The sequence below is a fragment of the Danio rerio genome, chromosome 20 (assembly GCF_049306965.1).
Source record: "Danio rerio strain Tuebingen ecotype United States chromosome 20, GRCz12tu, whole genome shotgun sequence".
NCBI classification, from domain to species: domain Eukaryota; kingdom Metazoa; phylum Chordata; class Actinopteri; order Cypriniformes; family Danionidae; genus Danio; species Danio rerio.
In genome coordinates this window covers 7939871-7962577 of record NC_133195.1, presented here as the reverse complement: position 1 = coordinate 7962577, position 22707 = coordinate 7939871, and the positions used below count along the sequence as shown (strand labels likewise).

General features: G+C 38.1%; 1 protein-coding gene and 1 long non-coding RNA gene across 2 annotated transcripts in view; one reads left to right on the top strand and one right to left on the bottom strand.

The window, feature by feature from the left end:
* The window catches only part of LOC137488720 (uncharacterized), a 61913-nt gene that overhangs the window by 18518 nt on the left and 20688 nt on the right, over positions 1-22707 (top strand). The gene's annotated exons all lie outside the window — the stretch shown is intronic.
* On the bottom strand, positions 1325-8359 carry LOC103909294 (uncharacterized). The gene is made up of 2 exons (XM_009294573.5): positions 8096-8359; positions 1325-2253 (listed from the first exon to the last, which is right to left on the bottom strand). The coding sequence occupies exons 1-2, from the start codon at positions 8257-8259 to the stop codon at positions 1458-1460; spliced, it is 960 nt and encodes a 319-aa protein (XP_009292848.2). The 5' UTR covers positions 8260-8359; the 3' UTR covers positions 1325-1457.

Here is a 22707-nt window from a genome sequence, read left to right as displayed (position 1 = left end):
CATCGAATTGAACCCCTGGGGCTCCATGAGGTGAGTGCGTTTTGCTTTGTTTCCCGGACATTCTTACGCGAGTCCTTGAAAGTGCCACAGGCCACAAAACCACTAGCATACAAGTCCCTAAAGAGTTTTGGGCTTGTGTAAAAGTTGTCAACATACAAATGATACCCCCTGCCCAGGAATGATGGATCAATGAGGTTGCTGACAACATCATATGGGAGACCCTGGCCGGAAGTGAAGCGGCTCTTTCCAGTGTAGATGGTAAAGTCACTGGTGTAGCCATTGCTGGAGTCAGCGAGCACAAACAGCTTCACGCCCCACTTGATTGGCTTTGCCTTCATATATTGTTTGAGGGCAATTTTGGCTTTTGTGGCCACCATCCTTTCATCGATGGCAATTTGCTTCCTTGGCTGCCACATCGACTTGCATGTGTCTTTTATTGTGGTGTAAAGCAATGACTGTAAAAAATATGGACGACGCGACAGCCCTTTTTCCCATTGAACGCCTTGAGGGCAAAACGCCTGCTTGACGGGCACAAACTGTCGCAAAAGACTGCTGAAATTGGAGCCAGACATGCGCAGAAGGATTGTCTGATGGAGCCAGAGGAGGAGCCGCGAAAATGAGCAGAGTCGAGCTTCCAATCAAACGCTTTATGTAAAATCAACTACGCCCCCCGAACTTCTCAGCATGCGTTTGCTGTCATATCAACACAAATGGATGTAATAACGTTAACAAATATGAGGGTTTTATATATTCAATCGCGCCAGCTCCAGGCCGCAGCGCATAACCTACTCGCGGCGTCGCAGGCTGATTCCGGCTCGCATGCGGCAGCGCCTGCTCGCTCGGCCGCCGCATCTGGCTCGATTGACTCGGACTGGAATCGGGCAGTGAGTCCAGGCATCCGGAGTAGGTCCAGCAGAGGTAACATTAGTCAGTCTGAGCTCTAAGAGATAAGTCTCCGGCAGGCGAGAATCTAGCCGGAACTGTGTTTTGCTATCTGGGTGGCTAGGCGTGTATCAGCAAACTAATAAAGCCCGAAAAAAGCCCTGAACTTAGCGAATAAACAGTGTTCCACCAGGATCATGTATGTCAGAAACTATAGTTTACTGCTGAACTCATTTTGTCATGGTAAAATAACACAGAAATCGAATAATAACATTTCAGTCTACTTCAGTCTTCTGCCGAAGCTCAGACGCCGCGCTTTGAGAAACTGTCAATCACAGCTGTCAATCACGATGACACGCCCAGCATTAAATTACTGCTAAAAACAAACGGTTCACAAAAATGAAGATCTGCACCTATTTCAGCACAATAATCAGTGCCTTAATCGACCAGAACTATCTTTCGGGACATTTTATTGCAAGTGTAATATTTTTTTTTATTTGGGCTCAAGTCTCCTTCATTAACACGGAGGAGGCGGGCTTTATGACTTGTACTGCAGCCAGCCCCCAGGGGGCGATCTAATGGCCAAAACCTTCACTCAAACGTAGGCTTGCGGCACACTTGGTGTAAAGAGGTTTGAGACGATAGAGTGGGTCATAGTCAGGGGTGCCATTTTTCCTGTCATTTTCAATGTCCTCATCTGGGTTGCTCAAGTGGACAGTTCTGCTTATTGCCATGAATCGGTCTCTGGTCATGACAGAAACAGGAAAGTGTACACTAAGGTGCGAGTCCCGCCTCCAGTAGTCTCGAACTCTTGGCAGTTTCAGTAATGCCATATAAATCAAAAGGCCTATGTACTTTAGAAACGTATCAGACGTTAACTTTTCCCAGGCAAACTTTTTTCCTTTAGACAGTTCCTTTTCTGCATTTATATTGGTGTTACAACAGATCACTCTGACAGTTGTGACACTAAAAAACTGCCTGAAGATTTGTGCAGGTGAATATGTAACACCCACAAAACCCTGTAATCCTGGGGCTCTTTTAGGGCAGAACTTTGGAAGCTGCTGTGCAGTGTCTGCCACTTCAGGTCCGTTCCATCCAGACTCTTGCTCAATTGGACCATCAAGCACATGTGCCTTACACCTTCCAGCTCCACTTTCCCTTTTTTTTCCTTTTCCTATTATCTTTCCTGGTCCCCTTTCAGTTTCGCTGCCTTGTCCTGTCTCAGTCAGAGGAGTTGGTATGGGGGGTGGATATGGTGTAGGCCTATGTCCCCTCAGCTGGAACCCCGAAACCTCCTGGGCTTTTTCTTCAGCCTTAGGAAACCTGTTGATGGGGACTAAGGGCAGTACATACCCTTTCTCATCCTCTTTGCTAAAATAAAAGCGAAGAATATAATTATATATGCAAATTTCATCAATCAAATATAAATAAAGACTGGAACATCTTTCAAATTTGTCATTTTATCCCCCCAACTGGACAAATAACATACACAGGTGGCACAGGTGAGTGTGTATATATGTATATATATATATATATATATATATATATATATATATATATATATATATATATATATATATATATATATATATATATATATATATATGTACAGTTGAAATCAAAATAATTAGCCCTAATTTCTATTCTTTTTCAAATATTTCCCAAATGATGGTTAACAGAGCAAGGATTTTTCCAATATTTTTTCTTCTGGAGAAAAGTCTTATTTGTTTTATCTTGGCTAGAATGAAAGCAGTTATTCACTTTTCAATATTATTAGCCCTCTCAAGCAATATATATATATATATATATATATATATATGTATGTATATATATATATATATATATATATATATATATATATATATATATATGTATATATGTATATATGTATATATATATATATATATATATATATATATATATATATATATATATATATATATATATATTCAATAGTCTACAGAACATCCCACTATTATTAGAGCTTAGATTGGACCCAAACAATTAAACCCAAGCCTACACTAGCACCTTGTGTCCGAGGCCGACATGGTCCAATACATTAAAGGTGCAGTAGGTGATCTGCCACAATGCTAACAGTTTAGCATAAATCTCTAAATCACAGTCCCTCCCCTGCCGTCTAGAGCCGTGCCTCCTTAAACACGACCAAAGCAAAAGAACCCTCTCTCATGTGTTAAAAGCTACTAGTGCTTGTTCAGCGGCGAGCAAGCCAAACTGACATGCTATTTCAGAGCGAATATTTAGAGTTTCATGGTAAACAATATAGGGAGAGACTAGGCGGAATAGCGGTATTTACTTGTGTTTTGTTGTTAAACTAATTAAAATCTACATCATCAATGCTGTAAAAGGTCCCATATGAAACTGAAAATAGCCTTATCAATCTTTCATCGGATGATTTTATTAGTTGAACACTTCTGTAATGATATAACCAGTTTGTAACAACATCTAATGTTACATCAGCTTTGCATGAAGCTAAAATATTTTTAAAACAGAACATTACCTGTCTAAGAGAAATCCTTCAGACATTGTGTCATCCTTTCTCCAGAGTGTAAAGGTAACTCCAACATTGATTCAGGTTTTAAAAAGTTTTGATTCAGCAGGTTTTTACCAATCTCGAGTCCTCGCCCTCTCTCGTGAACGCGCAGCACAAACAGCGGTCGGCGGAGCTGCGTACAAACGGTTGCGCAGTTGTTCAAATCTGCATTTGCTGACAGACGGTTTCACCTATTTATCAGAATTTTGAGAGATGTCGGTCCGACTCTATTTAATTGGATTAATATATTTTAGTTTTATGCCTTACCCAAAATATAAAAATACATATAGACACATTTAGATCATTTAATCATTACTATTAGACTGTGAAGAGACTTTTAACCAGCACAACATGCTTCTGAAGACAATCACCTACTGCACCTTTAACTGTATTTATGAGGCCGAGCCTAATTTAAATCAGACTTCTTTAATATGCGAGCTGTTAAAACGGACATTCTGTTTAAACTACAGAAATTGGTTTAGATTTATCTTAATGAATAATGCAACAAGGACAAAGCATAGGCTACAAACTGCATTGTTTATTTGTTCATAATGGATAATAACAAAAAAGGCTGAATACATTGAAGGCTGATTATTATCCTTTCTGCCATGGCAAGCCTGCCTCATGTGTCTGTTCATCGTGGAAGTCCAGTTTTTTTTTTTTTTTTTTTTTTTTGCTATAATAACAACCCTTTAACACAAAACATGCGAGCAGAGCATGTTTTTGTTTCGGTGTCCATGTTAACAGATTGTAGCTTACAAACAGTATGCAGATGCAACGCATCAGTGCCAGATAGAAAGGTCACTAAAGGGCAGACACCTCTGCATTGCTTCTGCTCTGCTTGCATGTGCGGTGTGAATATGTGCCAGTGGAGGAGATGGAGGTGTTGTGTACACATGTAGCTTAAGCTGACTTTGCTAAAATATTCTCATAATATTTCTAATTATGCCATGGCTCTCCACCCAATTAGGCTAATTAAATAATGACAAAAAAATCTATAAAAAAATGATAAACACAAATGCTTGATCCCGCCCTAATATAGTGGCAGGAAATATTAGCCCAGCCCAACCTGGTCAAGTCTGGGCTCGGGCAGAGAAACTAAACTCTAACTGCTATACATTGACTCGCCAAATTAACTTGCCCTATAAACCTAGTTAAGCCTTTAAACTGCACTTTGAGCTGAATACTAGTATCTGTCTCTGGACAAACAGGAAATAACTAGATATAATTTAATTGTATGTTGTTTCTATGTCTGTTTTATTGTATTCTATTTTCATCTTTTATTTAAAGTTAACTTTGCCTTAAATGCGACCAATGGATCTTCAAGTTACTCAGAAAATCTATCGTGACAATTAATTGCAAAGACTTACCTTATTTTATCTGTTTAGTTTGATTTATCTATTCACTAATCTTTATCTATCCACTCTTTAATCACTTTCATTTAGGTTTTTATCTATTTTTTTTTCTATTTTCTGTTTCCTCTATATGGAAAACTAAAATGGCCATATACTGTATGAGCATACAGTATACACAATTACTGCTAATACAAATCAACATAAATGTCTTTCATTCTTTTTTTTTTTTTTTTTTTTGGTTCAGATCGTTTTATTAACGATCTTAACGACAATTTCAAAAATATTTGAAAAGACAATATCCTTGCTTCAACAGAGCTTCCCACCCGATTGCACCATTTCTATACAATATATTTTGAACATTTTTCAAGGTTTTACATCATATCAGGATATACACACCCACATACAAGTAGATAAATGTTTCTTTTTATGTTCACTCATCTATTTTACAAGATTATACAAGTATATATAAACAATGAGCCACAATAGGCTTGGAGGGAAGAAAAAAAAGGTGAGAAACAAATAAACAGTGGTCAAACTGTAAAAAAAAAATTGGTTTGGATTTATTTGCTCTATACAGTACATGTCAGCCCTGGCAGCCAAATAAGATAACATTTTTGACTACAACTTGGAGTACCGGATCTTCTCCGTTTTAAGATGGTACATAAGATCCTTAATCCAATAATTAAAATTTGGAGGAAATGTTTTTTTCCATTTAAGCAATATAAGACGTTTAGCAATTAATGTTGAAAAGGAAATCATACTTTTGGTAATAAACTGTAGAGCTGTGAACCTACACTAGTCTCATGTTTCGGTTCGGTTATGATTATCATGCCATCAATTCGGTTCAATTCAATATTTCGGAGCAACACGGTGCATTGACGATGCTTTTCATACACAGTTTTATATTTTGTTCACAGCAGCAGTTCTTGTATTAAAATGTATGAATAAATTCATATTTATATATTATTTGTAATACAATTTTGTCATTTAATACAAACAATCAGATATATAAACTGTAACTTTAAACAAAACGAGCATTAAGCAAATAATATAAACGAATATAAACATCCAGCTCAATTTCTGATCCTTGTCTAGTTCTCTTACACCTCTTTGATTGGGCACACCCTAAACAAAAACGGTTGCGATTGGCTCTTGCGCGCTGAGCTCTTCAGATAAGTGACACTGATAAGCGGCAGGCGGCAGCGGCGATCTCACAGCTGATTCATGATAGACACGGTGGAGGAAACTCTGCAGACACGCGCTCGTTTCTGTATGCAAAAATAACGCTGTAAAACAGCCGAGAGGAGAAGAAAAGCCACCCCAGCAGGTCAAATGGACCACTGTGTGTGTGTGTGAGAAAGAGAGAGAGAGAGAGACAGAGCGAGAGAGAGAGAGAAAGAGAGAAATGGAGTAGGCTACTTTCATTCTCTCGATCTCAGTGAAATAGGGGCTATTTGTGAAAGACCAATCCAGCAAACACACACAGTGAAATTGTGCACAGTTTATGAGTTTTAAGTAGTTAAAGCGTTGTAAATACTCGCGATCGCCTCCCTCGTGACAGATCGCATATGAGGTAAATGACTTCAGTAATAACCGGTTATGATTATTACTGAACCGATTCCGAATTGTCCGCGTCTGCATCGCGATGCACCGAAGAAACGATTAATTTTGACACCCCTATTAAACTGGGATCTGTAATTAAACCAAATAATAATAATATTATAAAAATAGGGCAAGGGTTAATTGTTACATGCAAAACAAATAAAAAAAAAAAAAAAAAAAGAAAGAAATAAAAATTGCCAAAACTTGGTAAGTTTAGAACATGACCAAAACTTGTGTGCGTGTGTATGATTAGCTATTTCTACTTTACATCTATTACATAAGGAATTTCATCCATTCATTTTCTTTTTGGCTTAGTCCCTTTATTAATCTGGGGTCCCCACAGCGGAATGAACGGCCAACTTATCCAGCATATATTTTAACACAGCGGATGCCCTTCCAGCTGCAATCCATCTCTAGGAAACATCCATACACACTCATACACTACCAATTTAGCTTACCCAATTCACCTGTAACAAATGTCTTTGGACTGTAGGGGAAACCAGAGCACCCGGAGGAAACCCACACGAATGCAGGGTGAACATGCAAACTCCATACAGAAATGCCAACTGTCCCAGCGAGGCTCGAACCAGCGACCTTCTTGCTGTGAGGCGACAGCACTACCTACTGTGCCACTGTACATAAGGAATTTATCATGTTGTTAGTTAAAACGGTTAGAAACATATATGTAAATTGCCAAGAACATAGAGGGACTGTTGTCACATGGATTTAACATTGTTGTGACACAATTTCTAGTAGCACTGACAGAGAAATAAACAGATAAATCACTAGAATCAATCTTAACCTGGTTGTTTTTAGCATGTATTCATGCAACTGAATCAAGGCTAAATTCCCTTATTTTGCTTTTGTGCAATTCCCCTGAGGTATGTTCAGGAAACCAAATTTACTATTATTATTATTAATAATATTTTGTAATGTAATGTATTTTTTATTTGCCATGTCAGCAATCAAGGCTATTTTCATGGCAAGAACATTTCAATAATAAATACACAATTAAAAACAACAAACAAGTCGATACATTTTCCAAGAGATGGGTTGCAGCTGGAAGGGCATTCGCTGCGTAAAACACGTGCTGGATAAGTTGGCAGTTCATTCCGCTGTGGCGACCCCGGATTAATAAAGGGACTAAGCTGAAAAGAAAATAGATACACAAATAAAGGACGATTTTTTTAATGTCGAATTTTAGTTATTTATTTATGTCATATGCTCATGCCATTAAGACAAATTAGTATATAATGCGTGTCAACATAAAACTTATTTTAATATGACAGACTGCTTCAGTATATAGACAGACACTTCTAAACATTTGTTTTGACACTATATAGTTGATAAAAAAATAAAAATGCTAAATTGTTCGAAGACAGGAGGAATGTGTGCAGTTCAGTCTTTTTTTTCTTTTTTTTTTTTGACAATGGTTTGACAATGGTTTAACATTTGATCCATTTCAAATGTTGACAGGATTCTAAAAGATTTTAGCACATGAGATGAGATTAGCAAGCACTATTGTAATGCTGTACATTATGCTCTACAGCTATAAGATTTACAAAAATAACAAATATTTGATTTTCAGATTGTTTCCAATCAAGTCATATAAAAACTTACTATAAGTAATTAGAACAGGAAATGTATGCATGAACTGCAGTTGGAATGGTCAACGTATATAACAATTTTAAGGTAAATTACTGACATGTCTTCAAAAGGATCGATCCCTTGTCTGTCACTGCACTCCTCTTCGCTGCACCAGGTGTCTGCGTCGGAACCTGATGAGTCAGCTGGTTCATCATCACTATGTGACTCGTCTGTGTAAAGCATCTCTAGTATGTCATCCGACTCCGAGTTGTGTTTTGCCATTCGTTTTACTGCTGTTGCGTTTGCAAAAATGCTCTGTCAGAAAATGATTACTAGCAAAAAGGTTTTTTTAGGTGTGTTTTTGTCCATGCATGCACATAAACACCTGGGGCCTGTTTCAGAAAGGAGGTTAACTGAAAACTCAGAGTATTTTAACCCTGAAATGAGAGAAACTCTGGGTTTTCCGTTTCAAAATGGCAGTTTTGTTAAACTCGAGAAAGCAGGGTAAGTCAAGCCTGTTTCTGAAAGAGAGGTAACTTTAACTCAGAGTCAGTTACTGTGGTAACTTACTCTGTGAATCTAACCTGGTCAGAAGCAGGTTTTATTCTCTAAACTCAGAGTTTCTGTCGGTCTCCTCCCCTTTTTTAAAGATGAAGCAGTATTTCTCGCCTTAGCCTTACGTTTCCACCCACCTATTTTAATGCTCATTTTGGAGATGTGCATAAAAACGATTGATAGAAACGTCATGATGCACATAACTTTTTAAAAATGCATAAAAAACGCGTATAACTGAGAAGGATAAACTTTTATTCGATAGAAAATGTGCGCATAAACTATGATGGGAACACTTTTACTGAACAAATTACAGTATGTACATTAAAAAAAGATCATGATCCTATGATAATGAAAATGTGTGAACAAACCAGCAGGCTGAGCACACTGTAACATGTCTTAAATATTGTTTTAGTCATTCTAAAATGCCTTAACTGTTTCAGTATTAGTGTATATTATTAATTACCTCCGAACGTCTGGTGCGTGTCAAGAGTCTCCGCGTCTCATGGCTTCAGACGCCCCCACGTGTTCATTGTGTTAAAGCATGGTCTTCTGAAATCGAGGCGCAAGTACATTAATTAGGCTAAATAAACGACGCAGCTTCTTCTACCTCAGTAAATTCTGTTTTTACTGTTGATATTTGGTGCCAGTTTAATCAGGAAGTGACGATTTTTTTCTCTTTGACTTGTTGGATGGAATTTTATTCGCATCTTTTATGTAATATTGCAGTTTTGCACATAAATTTATGTAATATATTTGGATGGAAACATAGCTATTGCCTACATTTAAGTCACACACAGAAGAACTGTACGAGAATGGCTTATCCTTTTTTAATAAATAAATCAAATTTACCTTCGACATGCACTGTAACTAGATTAATGGGATTATTATTCTTTCTAAAAATTATTTTTAGTACTGCTTACTCTCTAAATGTTATATTAACCTCTATCACTTGATCAATAAAAAAGGCAGACACACAAGTGCACTGCTAAATCATTTAAAACTAATAAATGTGTAAAAAAAGTTTAGAAAAAATATATATAAACGTCATAAATTACATTACTTATTTTATTATACTTAAATATTTAAATACTTGAAAAGTGAAATTAGGCATTAACTTGAGCAGCTGTTTTCCCACGCTAACAGTCTCTTCTTTACTGATGGTTGCTTCTTTTCAAATATATACGCTCATATTTGCTATAACTTTGCATGAGAACATCAAGTTCAGCTGGAGAAAGAAATGGTGATCTCTTTTATAAGATATTGCCATAGTCACTCGTAATGTCTGCGCTCTATTGATAATGCCTTTTTAAAGTCACGGTGTGTGCGCTTAACTCTGAGTTGGTCTACTCGAAGTTGATTGACCCAACTCAGATCAGCTGTTCTGAAACCGAAAACTCTGAGTTTTTAATCTCTCGGTAAATCAACTCAGAGTTCAAGTTTAAACTCTGAGTTGTTTGAACCTCCTTACTGAAACAGGCCCCTGCTTTTACTCCGTGTTTATGTTGTTCTTCTTCTTGTAAATTTAAATGGCGGTAGGCATACACCTTCAAGGTGCATTACTGCCACCTGCTGATAAGGAGTATAGGACAGGCTCAAAAAAGCTTTTTTTTTATCGATATACCTGAAAAAAGCATTGCCACCCCATCTGTCATCCCAGATTCCCAGCACTGATCACACAGGGTGCTTCTCAATATCCATTCTCAATATCCTCACTCCTCCATTTTCTGTCCTACGATCCGGAAACCGACCGAGCTCCACCGTCCATCTTACAGGACATCTCAATCCTCTAATAGAGTAAATGCCAAGCTAATGTTTTTCCCATACTGATAAACTTCCGGTGACCTGTTATTATGAATTTTTTATCCCTTTTATTTGGTTCCTTTTACAGCATTGATGTTGTAATGTAATTAAAATACATTCTGTTAAATAAAATTTGGCATTTATTTAGTTGTTCAATCGTAAAACAAGACAAAAAGCCGTTTACTTGCACGCGGCCGTCAGAATTGGCAGGCAAGCGCAGAAGATCTATTGAATATACTGGTAAAATAAATGCTCATATTATAAAGACATGGCGGGGGGAAACATAATTTAATGCAGGGCTTCTTACAATCTAAGACCCACTTTATATCAGCTATCACTCAGCCAGTGGAGATTTTTAAAGAAAACAGACCATAAATGCGCTGATTTTTGCATTGACATACAGTTGACTGGAAGCGATTAACCCAGGTCACTGGCAAATTCAAAGTTCTATTAGCATGCTTCGGCATATACTCTATTGCACCATGAGGAGGAGAGAGGAAGTTTCATGAGGAGCTATGAGTGAGGAAACACTTGTGAAAGGGTTTTACTGACTAAACATGACATGTAAATTCTCCCCATCACATCTGCACCAATTACCACTTGAATAATCAAACATTCATTCATTCATTTTCTTGTCGGCTTAGTCCCTTTATTAATCCGGGGTCACTACATCGGAATGAACCGCCATCCCATCCAGCAAGTTTTTTACGCAGCGGATGCCCTTTCAGCCGCAACCCATCTCTGGGAAAAATAATCAAAAATGCATTAGTAAATGATAAATATGAACTTATTGTTAAAATAGTTTGTATTTACAGTTCCAATATTATTTATGTACAGTAATAGACATTTAAGCACAAAAAAAGCAGTTAATAACAGGGAATAATCCATAAAGGCGAATAAAATATTCAGAAAACATGGTGTTTTTGGAGGATGAAACTATTAAAATGCAAATAACATGCTCTTTTCGAACGAAGGCAGGGGAGGGAGGCGGGGTGGAGCGACAACGCGGGGAAGCCTTCATAAACTGAGGAGCGATCACAAACTAAGGAGCAGGAAAGGAGGGCGGGGTGGAGCGACAACGCGGGGAAGCCTTCACAAACTGAGGAGCGATCACAAACCAAAAGTGACGAGAGCATCAAAGTAGCCAGAAGTCATTCATTTAAATGAGAACCGGCGACGCTCCTGTGTGAGCGTTGAGGAGAGTTGATATCAAGTCAACTTTAAACTATGAGCTATGACGCGGTTCGGCTAGCAATCAGAATAAAGTAGTCCACCGCTTGAGGGGTGTTCAGAGAACACAGACCTGTGAACTTTGGTTCCGACCACAGTTGTTTCCGAGAGTTTGATTATTGCGGTTATGTGAATCCATCTGTGTGTGTCTTTCTTTCTTTCTTTCTTTCTTATCTTATTTTATTCTTTTTGTTTTTTTTATTTATTTCTCTCTCTCTTTTTCTTTCTTTCTTTTTTTCTTCCAATCTCTAGTCAGCCATTCTCTGAGTCTAGCAGGAGCACTTTTAGCTTAGCAACAATTATTTTATTATATTAGACTGTTATTATCTCGCTCAAAAATTACCAAAATATAACTAGTGTTAGTTCTGTGTCCATGCTCACCGTATATACCCTCAGTCACTATTCCCTAAATTAGTACACTAATATAGTGTAATTGAAGGACTGATTCCTAACTCTATAACTCCCTATTCTATAACTCAACACCGGAAAGGATAGCATTTTGTTTGTGCTTTGCTGGTTGATAAATCATTCAGATGAATTAAAACATTTCAATTTCTTCGTTCAGACCCTGTGATAGTTATTTTAGTGAGCTGTCTATTAGTAATGTAACAAAGTATTTTGATTCATGTCAGTTAAAAGAGACCAATTTTGACCGGGAACACTAAGTAAGAGGCAGGATGTGAACATGATAGGAGGGTTAATAAGAATATGTCAATAACTCAATTTTGACTAAAATGTCAGATTTAACCTTATAATTCTAAGGTGACAAAATAGCACAAATGGATTTGCAATTTAACCAGGTAAACTTCACTGACCCGGTATGACTTTCGCTTTAAGATTTAAAGGGCTAGCATTGCACCAGACCCCCATAAGTGGTTTCGTTTGAAAGGTTAGAATCTATATTTTACATATGCAACACTTTGGTTTTCATTCTAATGCACAAAACGTTATTTACACTTAAATGCACAGTATTTTGGATACCCTAGCACTTCTTATCCCTCAAAACACTGATGAATTTGGTTCACTGAGGTATTTATTACTCACACAAAAAAAGAGAAAAGCTAGCTGACCCCCCTGATAGTCGATGTAGAATTTGCAATCTAGTACCTGGTATGATATGTGATAGTGACATATGGGAATTCATGGCCTCCCCTAACATTGCAAACACACATCATTTGTGAAAGCATACTGGGTCTCCTGCCAATCATGACTGATGCAGGACAAAACAAACTCCTCAGAAAGCAGCTCACAAATTGCAACATCTTGCCCCCCACCTGAGGAGACTGGAGACCTCGACACAAGCCAGACCTGCTCTGCCTCAGCACGGATCCCCAATGGCTTATCATCATTACAGTTGTAGTGATACAGGGATTTTAGGTACTGATCATGTGTCAAAAAATCATATTGAACTATATGTGTTCCAAAAGAGGTATGGGTCCTCAGATAACCTTTTTTTCTGAGTGTGGGTAACACTTTACAACAAAAGTGCATTAATGATGTAAATGAAACATTACTTATTATGAACTAATAATGAGTTTAGACAAGCTTGTGATAAATTAACTTTAACTACAATGTGAGTTTTCATGAGTTTAAGTGTGAATAACAGAAACCTTAATTACTTAGTAGTTCAAGTTTATTAATGAATGTAGTAATTAACACTTTATTTGCATCATTAATGCGTTTGCGTGGGTTTTCTCCAGGTGCTTCAGTTTTCCCAACAAGTCCAAAGAAGTGATACAGGTGAAATGGGTAAGCTAAAATTGACCATATGAGTTTATGTGTGTGTGTGTGTGTGTGTATCAGTGTTTCCCATTGATGGGTTACTGCTGGAAGGGCATCCGCTGCGTAAAACACATGCTGGATAAGTTGGCGGTTCATTCCACTGTGGTGACCCCAGATTATTAAAGGGACTAAGCCAAAAAGAAAATGAATGAACGAATAAGTTTAAGGTGGTTAGAGCTAAACTATGCAGAGCTGCAGCCCTCCAGCAATCGAGTTTGAGACCTCCAGCAATTAGCTTTGAGACCATTGCTTTAAAGCTTCCTCATTGCGATTACATTAATACAGTTGGCACAGCATCATTTTACATAGTTTCTTCTAAACATTCAGCATTGAATTGTGCCTTATTGGTAAGTAATCATACAAATATGTATTATTCATTCATTCATTCATTTTCTTGTCGGATTAGTCCCTTTTTTAATCCGGGGTCGCCACAGCAGCCCTTCCAGCCGCAACCCATCTCTGGGAAAAAAAAAAAAATGTGCAAATAAAATTAAGAAAACAATGGACCAAACTCTTACTGACATGGTCTGGAACTTTTATTTCTCGAGTGCACCTACTTTTTTTCATAAGGTTAAGATGTTGATGCAAAGTACATCATCTTCTGTCATCTGTTTGGTTTTCACATTGATATTCTTCACAGAACCATTAACATTAAGGAACTTTTTATTTTATTTTTTTCAGAACGCATGTAAAACAAGATTGGTGAATTATTCTGTAAACATGTTTCATCGCTTCTTTCTTTGCCAACTAGATTTATTAGTTACACATAGCCATGTATGCACATAAATATCTTGTGTGTAAATCCCTCTTCCCAGTGAGGGCTGTTAATGTTAAGCTCACAGGGATTACTTGGTGACTGTGAACGCTGCTCCGGCAGGAAGTTCCCACTGCTTTCGCTATCAGGGCGGAAAATGCATGTTTGTCAGAGATCCTAAACCTGGCACTGATTTCCGCGCCTTGTCATTCCTCAACCCTGGCTCCAGCTCTGTCATTTTATCCATATCCTTTCCTCGCCATCCATAAGCACATAGATTAGGAGACAAGTAACTGCCAAAGGGGTCCGATTGGTTTTATGTGAACCTGTTTTTACAGTGTGTCCTATGACTAATTGGGGAGTCTGTCTCTCAAAACAGTCCTATTGTTCATGGCATTATGTACCTTCACTTCCATTGTAACTGGCCTGACTGTGTTTTTTCACTGGTCTAAAACCAGACAATCCTTTAGTAAAGTAACCATTCGGAGCAAGACATCAAAGGGCATGGTATTTTGCTTCATTGTCTTGACAGGAACTTGTTTAGCTGACCAGTTAACGTTCCCAGAAAAGAGAAGCTTTTCCCATTAAAAGTTCCTTACGCAAGCTTACTGCTTCAGACTGCTATTATTTCCAATGTCTGAGAGGCTGAAGAGTAGAATAAAGCATTGGGAAGAGTCTGATAAAGCACTGGGATACTGTAGCTGTAACTCCGTTTTTTTTTTTTTTTTCACCCTGCACTTTACCCTAGAACTCTGTGCGCTCCAAAAAATGTTTTGGCTGCTTGTTCAAACTAGTTATTTAAACTGAGCTGAAACAACACAATTATTAGGATTTTTAAGGGGACAACTTAGTTGTTTTGTTCAATCCACCTAAATTTGTAAAAACTAATTTGTTCATTCATTTTATTTTTGGCTTAGTCTAGATGTAACCAACCCTGTTCCTGAAGATTGACCTCCCTGCAGATTTCAGTTCCTAATTAATAATTCATTTCCTAATTCCTAATTCAGGTCCTAATTAATTGGTTCAGGTGTGTTTGATCAGGGTTGGAGCTGAACTTTGCAGAAAGGTTGATCTCCAGGAACAGGGTTGAACACCACTGGCTTAGTCCCTTTGTTAGTCCGGGGTCGCCAAAGCGGAATGAGACGCCAACTTATCCAGCACGTTTTTACACAGCGGATGCCCTTCCAGCCGCAAGCCATTTCTGAGAAATAAAACGAATAAGTTAACGTAATTCCTTCATGTTGTCCGAACACAAATCGGTTGAATGGAACCCAGCATTTTTGTCCAAAGGAATGTTTCAGACTTGTGTTTCAGTGATTTAGAAGTGGTGTCATGAAAGCATTCAAATTGCAGAATTAATACTGGTTTTGTGATGTTAAACATCTACAATGAAAAATATCAGAAGGGTGGCATTTGGAGTTTTCCTCAAGGTGCCAAAAATCAATTTAGGAACAGATCTGTATGTCTGTTTGTCTAGCATTTGTTGAGATATATAATTTATATTTAGACTTGCTTGTTGGCCAGTGATCGCTAGCTGTGTTTCCATCCAAAAATGCGAATTAACTTTTATGCGCAAAACTTGAATATTCCATAAAAGACATGCGAATAAAGCAGCATTTCCATCCAACGAGTCAAACCGAACAAAATTGTCACTTTCAGATTATCTGGCGGCAAATATCAACAATAAAAAACTAATTTGCTGCACGAGAAGATGCTGCATGAATCTTTTCTTCATTAAATAAATGTCTCAGAAGGCAATCCTGACACGCAATGAACACACGGTGGCGTTTGACGGTGTCAGATAAACAATGTGATAATGTCTGTTTGTCTCCACCAAAAACAGCTTCTGCAGTCATTGCGTTATGTTCTAAATGTTTATCATATTTTTGCATAAGATGAACGCGAGTCACTTTCTGAATATCCAAAACCAAAAGATTCAGTAAAAGCAGATTGACCGTGAGGTTCGGACGTCTTTCTATTTTGGCACCTTGCTCTAGCAACAGCCGTACACACAACAGCAGCTCTATGGTCTAAGCGTACTGGGGTTCAGAAGGGAAAAAAAAGACAGTGTGAACACAAACCAACCAAGAAGGTGGCGGGACAATTGACCTTGGGTATGGTCCAAGCAATTGAAGTGTGAAAGCACCCTAAGGGCCTACTCACGCTATGCCATCCGTACCGTGCCCGGGCCCGTTTCCCGGATCGTTTGAAAAGTGTGAGTGCGCTGAATCGGGCTCAAGCATGGTTCACTTGGCCGGCCCTGGCCCGGTTGGAAGAGGTGGGCCTGAGCGCGGTTCACTTGGGCTTGCACAAAGCCCGAAACTGAAAGTGAGACGTGACTTTTAAGGGACTGTTTCATATGGATTTATTAATCATTCTTACTGTTCAGTGAACTCAAACTGCCGTAGCTTATTAAATACACAAACTCCTCACTTCACGACAGCTGCGCGCCTTCAGCAGACCTCCTCATTCCTGCAGCACGAGGGCTTTATGATTGTTTATGAGCGCCAAAAGTGGCGGATCTGTTCGGCGAAATATCTAACTGCGTGTTGCCGCATCCCTAAGGACTGTTTGGCGAAATATTTGACTGCATGTCACTGCATATCAAATCGACTGAAATTATATAACTAGAGAAATCTCCACTGTGCTGCTGAGTGACAGCGCTTCTCACTGAACAGCCTAGCATCGATGACGTAAGCGTGCCTAGGACCGATTGTGGTGTAAGTGCGGGCCGTCGGGGAGACGGGAGGGGGGACAAGCGTGCTTTGGCACAGTTCGAGGCACCTATACCTACTATACCCACTCACACCTGTCAATGCTTCTAACTTGACCAATCACAAAACTGTTGCTATGGGTCATTGCGACGTGAAGTTACACTTTTTGAGAGGCCCAAGTCAGGGTCATCGTCGAACCATCCGTTTGCACTCGACTGAAGTATAAATCTGTTTTAAGATGTTTGTGTAAGTAGGGCTGTTAGTAGTTACGTTCCCTGGTAATTAGTTACTTTTATAATAATGTAAGCTAATTTAACTACTAACTGAGTTAAAAAATTTGTGTATTTACTCATTTAATCACTCACATTTCTTACCTGCTGCAAGACGGATTTGTTGTTTATCTAATATACTTCTGCACTAATGACTCTTCTTGATTATTTGAACTTTTACATTTTAATCACGATAAATTTTTCTAGACAGCCATAATTGCTTTTATAGAGAGAGAGAGAGAGAGAGAGAGAGAGAGAGAGAGAGAGAGAGATTGTTAGTCACGTTTAACTTCAGCAAATGCTTTAGCAGGACAAGATTACAAGATCAGAGAGTCCAGAAATATTCCGGTTTCAATTAAGAATGGTCTCTAGCCAATCATCTTTGAAGTGTAGGTAAGGTACAAAGGTGTATTTCGAAATGTACTGCCTTAGTGACAAGCTAAATATCTTGTTGATTTTATTTTTATTTTTTTTCGAGCAAAGCCTTGACTGATAGTTGGCACTTTATATTCCATTCAAAGATCCTTTTTGTACAAATGGTCCATTATCCTTCCTTCCTTGCTAAAACATTACTTGCAACTACCGGCTCTAATGTCTGTAGCAGAGAGGCTTTTCAGTGCAAAGCTCCACAGATGACAGGAAATATTTCACCACCTTCGCCTAAAAGAAGCCCCCCACGCGATCAGAGAAGCCTCACTACCGTTTCCCTGTGTTGAAGGCTGGGCCAGCAATACAACCACTGCAACCCTTGGATCCTGTTGTTGATGGACTTGAACTCAGACTCAGGCCCAGCAAGCTGCCTCAGCCTTCCCAAAAGCAGAAGCTCTGGATTTGGTTTCCAACCCCGCAAGCCTGGGGCTCAGCTTCCTTCCCCTGGAGCTCCAGAGACTGCGGGGGCTCAGAATAGAAAAAAAGAGAGGCATGTTCAGCCAATATTCTCATCAGGATGAGTGCTTTGATGATGGGTTTCACTGGCTGCAAGCACACAAAACAGCCCAGGAATAACACACTGTAAAGCCGGACTGATTGAGATTGGACATCTGCCTTTGAATCTTAAAAAAAATAGTTCACCAAGCATGAAAATTCTCTAATCATGTCATTGTCATTCAAAACTGTCATTCAAGTCATTCAAGACTTTTTTTACTCTGAAAGAGAAAAAGCTAAATGCTTTGTAAATTACTAACCTTTTTTTTTTTTTTTTTTTTTTTTTTTTAACAAATTAAGTCAATGCAGTCCACAGTGGGATTGTTTAAACTTTAGAGAAATACTGTAGGACTTGCTAAACAAATGGATCAAGATTGTCACTGATCAGGATGTCGAAAAAGTAAAATTTGGCTTTGATCAAACACTCCAATGATGACAAAAATATATCTAACTATTAGAATATGCATGCTGGAGGCAGCACTAGAGCATCTCAACCCTATCCTGGAGCTACAGAGGCAGCAAAGGGTCTTGTCTAACTCTGACAACCAAACAACACCAAAATAACACAAACAAGGATTTGATTTCACTTAATGAATGAAATACATTGGATTTTTACACTGTAGTAATCCATTTTATCCTAGGAGGCTGGAAGGAAAAAGAAAATGGCATTAATCCAACCCTCATATGTTGACATTAATATAAATTGAACTAACCGATGAAGCATGTTGGATACAGAACCAGTGCATCTCATGCCTATTCCTGAGATAAAGTGGCAGCAGAATTGTGTAAATGTAATACAAACGGGTCTTGCCAAACTGTGACATGTCAGTTCATACCAATCTTGTCAAATATACTATCGAAAATATTCCTTTTTTTCACTTAAAGAATGGAATTCATTGGAGTTTCATACTGTATCAATCTATTATATCCTCAAGCCATAAGAAGCTGTAGAGATTAACAAATTAAATAAAAAAAACAGACTATATTAGTGTAACAGAGGCCAGCTAGTAAGTGATGTGCAGGTAACCTCACTCCTCTGACCTCTAAAGGTGCTCTAGCGACAGACACTAGTGACCAAGCCTCTTAGTTAGAGCAACGACTCCCATGCGGAAGGTTGCTTGGTTCGAAACCAGCTCAGAGCAGGTTAGGTGGTGTAGGCATCAGCACTACCTACTGCGCCACTGTGTCGCCTGGTCATCACTATTTAAAATATAATTATAACATAATTTAATATAACTTATATGTTACTTACTGTATATTTTGTGATTTAAATATGTAACACTGTTACATATATTTTGTTACCTCTCAGCCCTGCATATGATACTCATATCAGACCATATCAGATACTACAGTTCAGTTGCATGAAATGTGCTTGTCTAGCTTAGCTTGTCTATCTCACAAGAAAATAGAAATATTTTACTTTTTGTCAGTTTAGTGGCTAATTCATACAAATTCATACGAGTTCAGTGGTGTGAAAATGTGAAGATTGAAGATTAAAATTAAATGATTTTAAAAAGGAGGTGTGGGACCCAACCCTGCCCCTAAACCCAAACCTCAATGGGTGATGAGCAAATCATACTAAATTGTACAAATTAAATCGTAAAAATTCATATGAATTAGCCACTAAATCAAAAAGTTACGAATTGTCGTGAGATTTTGTTGGCTTGTCTTACCGCATGTGTGATATCAATTTCAAATGTAATTCATTCCTTCATTTTCTTTTTGGCTCAGTCCCTTTATTAATCACCCCAGCAAAATGAACCGCCAACTTATCCTGCATATGTTTTACGCAGCGGATCCCCTTCCAGCTACAACCCATCACTGGGAAACACCCATACACACTTAAATTCACACACCTACACGATGGCCAAGTTAACGTGTTAAAGTCACCTTTACCCATGTCATTGGTGGGGAAACCAGAGCACCCGGAGGAACCCCACCCTGCCCCCACATGGAGAATATGCAAACTTCACACAGAAATGCCAACTGACACAGCCAGGACTTGAACCAGCAACCTTCTTGCCGTGAGGCGATCATGCTACCCATTGCACCACCATGAAGCTTTTATGGTATTAATTACAGTTTTTTTTTTAGATGATCTGTGAACACAAAGTAAACGAACAGTGTTTACAGTCATGATTATATTGTACTTCATGTGTAACAGTATAGGACAGTGGTCACCAAACTTGTTCCTGGAGGGCCGGTGTCCTGCAGATTTTAGCTCCAACACTAATCAAACACACCTGAACAAGCTAATCAAGGTCTTACCAGGTATGCTTAAAACATCCAGGCAGATGTGTTGAGGCAAGATGGAGCTAAACCCTGCAGGGACACCGGCCCTCCAGGACCAGGATTGGTGACCCCTGGTATAGGAGATGTGTTCCATTACTTTCTTTTCTCAATTCATTCATATCACAGTATCGGATTAAAATTCTGCTTAATAAATAAAGCAAAAGATGCTATGTTTTGAGATAAGAGACACGCTATTGTATCCACCTCTCTTGTTGAAGCACAACACTACTGACTGTTCAAACATGAGCATACTCTGCCAGAACCCCACACGCTTTTTATGGTTTGTGGCTTTAATCAAGCTGCTGAGCTATCCTAAAATCCCTCTGCCATTTAGTGTAGATTTGGCATGATAAATGGAGACTCTGCGTACGGGGAGTATACAGCAAAAAATGGGTCCAGCTATGCTTTCATTCCATAAGACAGACTGAAAAAAAAGAGGGAAGATGCAAATGTGACAAAGATTTCAGGTTAAAGCGAGGTAGAGAAATAGACAGAATGAGAGCATCAATGACTTTTTGATTAGTGAAGTAACAATATGTAATGGATTGTTTGCAGATTTGGCAAGAACTGCTGAAATCTGCTACTTTTCATTTTTTTGGCTGGTCGATGAAACATGTCTTTTAGTAGTCCACTGGGAAACATAGTTTGCAGATGTCCATAAAATAGTTACTTATTGATATTACTGAAGTGAAAAGTATATGCATTTTTTTTCAGTGTTTTTCATACTTTCATTTAGCTTAGTACTTTTATTCATCAGGGGTCACCACGGGGAAATTAACTGCCAACTTATCCAGCATATGTTTTACAGAGCAGATGCCCTTCCAGTTGAACCCTGTACTGGGAAACACACATACACACTTATTAACACACATACACTACAGCCAATTTAGTTTATTCAATTAACCTATACCACATACTATAGACTGTTGGGAAAACAGAGGAAACCCACATGAACACAGGAAGAACATAAAAACTCTGCACAGAAATGCCAACTGACCCAGCTGGAACTCAACCAATGATCTTCTTGCTTTATGGCGACAGTGCTTTTCAATGAGCCACCTTGTCACTCTTCAGTCTTATTTCATTTGTAAAATTTCCACATAATCTCACAGCAATTCGTAACTCTTTGATTTACTAGCTAACTTGTAAGAATTCGTAAAATCTCATTTATACAATTAGTATGATTTGCTCATCACCCAATGACGCCTGGGTTTAGGCGTGGGGTTGAGTAGCATGCCTCATTTGTAAAACCTTTACAATTTCGTATATCTGAACTCGCCACTAAACTGACAAGACATAAGATACTTACGTTTCCTCGTATAATCAGGATGAACATTTTTATATGCATGGTATTGACGCTACTAACTTAACTTCATTTTTCAGTAGCATGGCGGTAGTGTCGCTACTTTCTATTTTAAATAGCTTTTCTGTAGCAAAGCTATTTTTTTAGTCAAGTAGCACAGTAGCGTCCACACAAGTTACATTTACCGATCGCGGATCAATAAGTGATGACACTGACATTCATGGAGCTGTGAGGCCAGTGTCTAGCCAATGAAAGTAAACTCATATGATGGCGAGAATGACGATTTCTTCTACTTTTTGTTTTAAGGTGGTCAACAAGAAACTTTCATGCGTTACTGCCACCTCTTGATCCGGTTAGTGACATCGCCAACCCATAAGGCTAACACAAGAAATTTGCTTGATAAAAAGATACCGAAGGAGAGGAGTATGTGTATTATAATGCATATTCCCAAATATTTTCCTTTACTATAAATTATTATAGTATTGTAAATGTGCAATCACTTTTTTTTTGTTTGCTGTTATATACTATAGTTTGTTTCTGTTTAGAACAACATATTATTTGCAGTAAATAACTGAACTGAACTGTCAAGCCTCATGTTTCATTGACAGTTTTATTGATCACTAAGATATGACTGACTTGAAATTAAGTTGCTTCGATTAAAAAAATGATAATTGCAATAGATTAGATGTAGCTAAACTACCTTTGCCAAGTAGCTTTTAGCTTAGCTTGCTACATTTCCCACAGGGTAGCTTTTAGTGTAGTTAAGCTACATTTTAAGTAGAGTAGCTAAGAGCTTAGCTTACTACATTTTTCAAGTAACTTGCTCAACACTGTGAATGGGTTCTATAAGCAAATGCCAACTACATAATATTATGCATCCATGCCTTACCAAAAATACTACCTTTTGAGCTTCACAATTAAGTGAATCTGTTCACTATTAATATGCTTAATTATTGTTAATTATATATTATACTTTGGACTTACAATGGGGAAATCCTGATATCTACAAAAATATATAATAATAATAATAATAATAATAATAACAATAATAATAATAATATTCTTGTCTACTAGCCACCAGCAGAGTATTGAACTCAATGTATGATT

Excerpts from the sequence above, each read along its gene's own strand:
- LOC103909294 (XM_009294573.5), bottom strand. The coding sequence starts at position 8,259 with ATGGCAAAACACAACTCGGAGTCGGATGACATACTAGAGATGCTTTAC. Across the intron at positions 2,254-8,095 it reads ATCGATCCTTTTGAAGACAT|CAAAGAGGATGAGAAAGGGT; the intron begins GTCAGTAATTTA and ends CTTTTATTTTAG.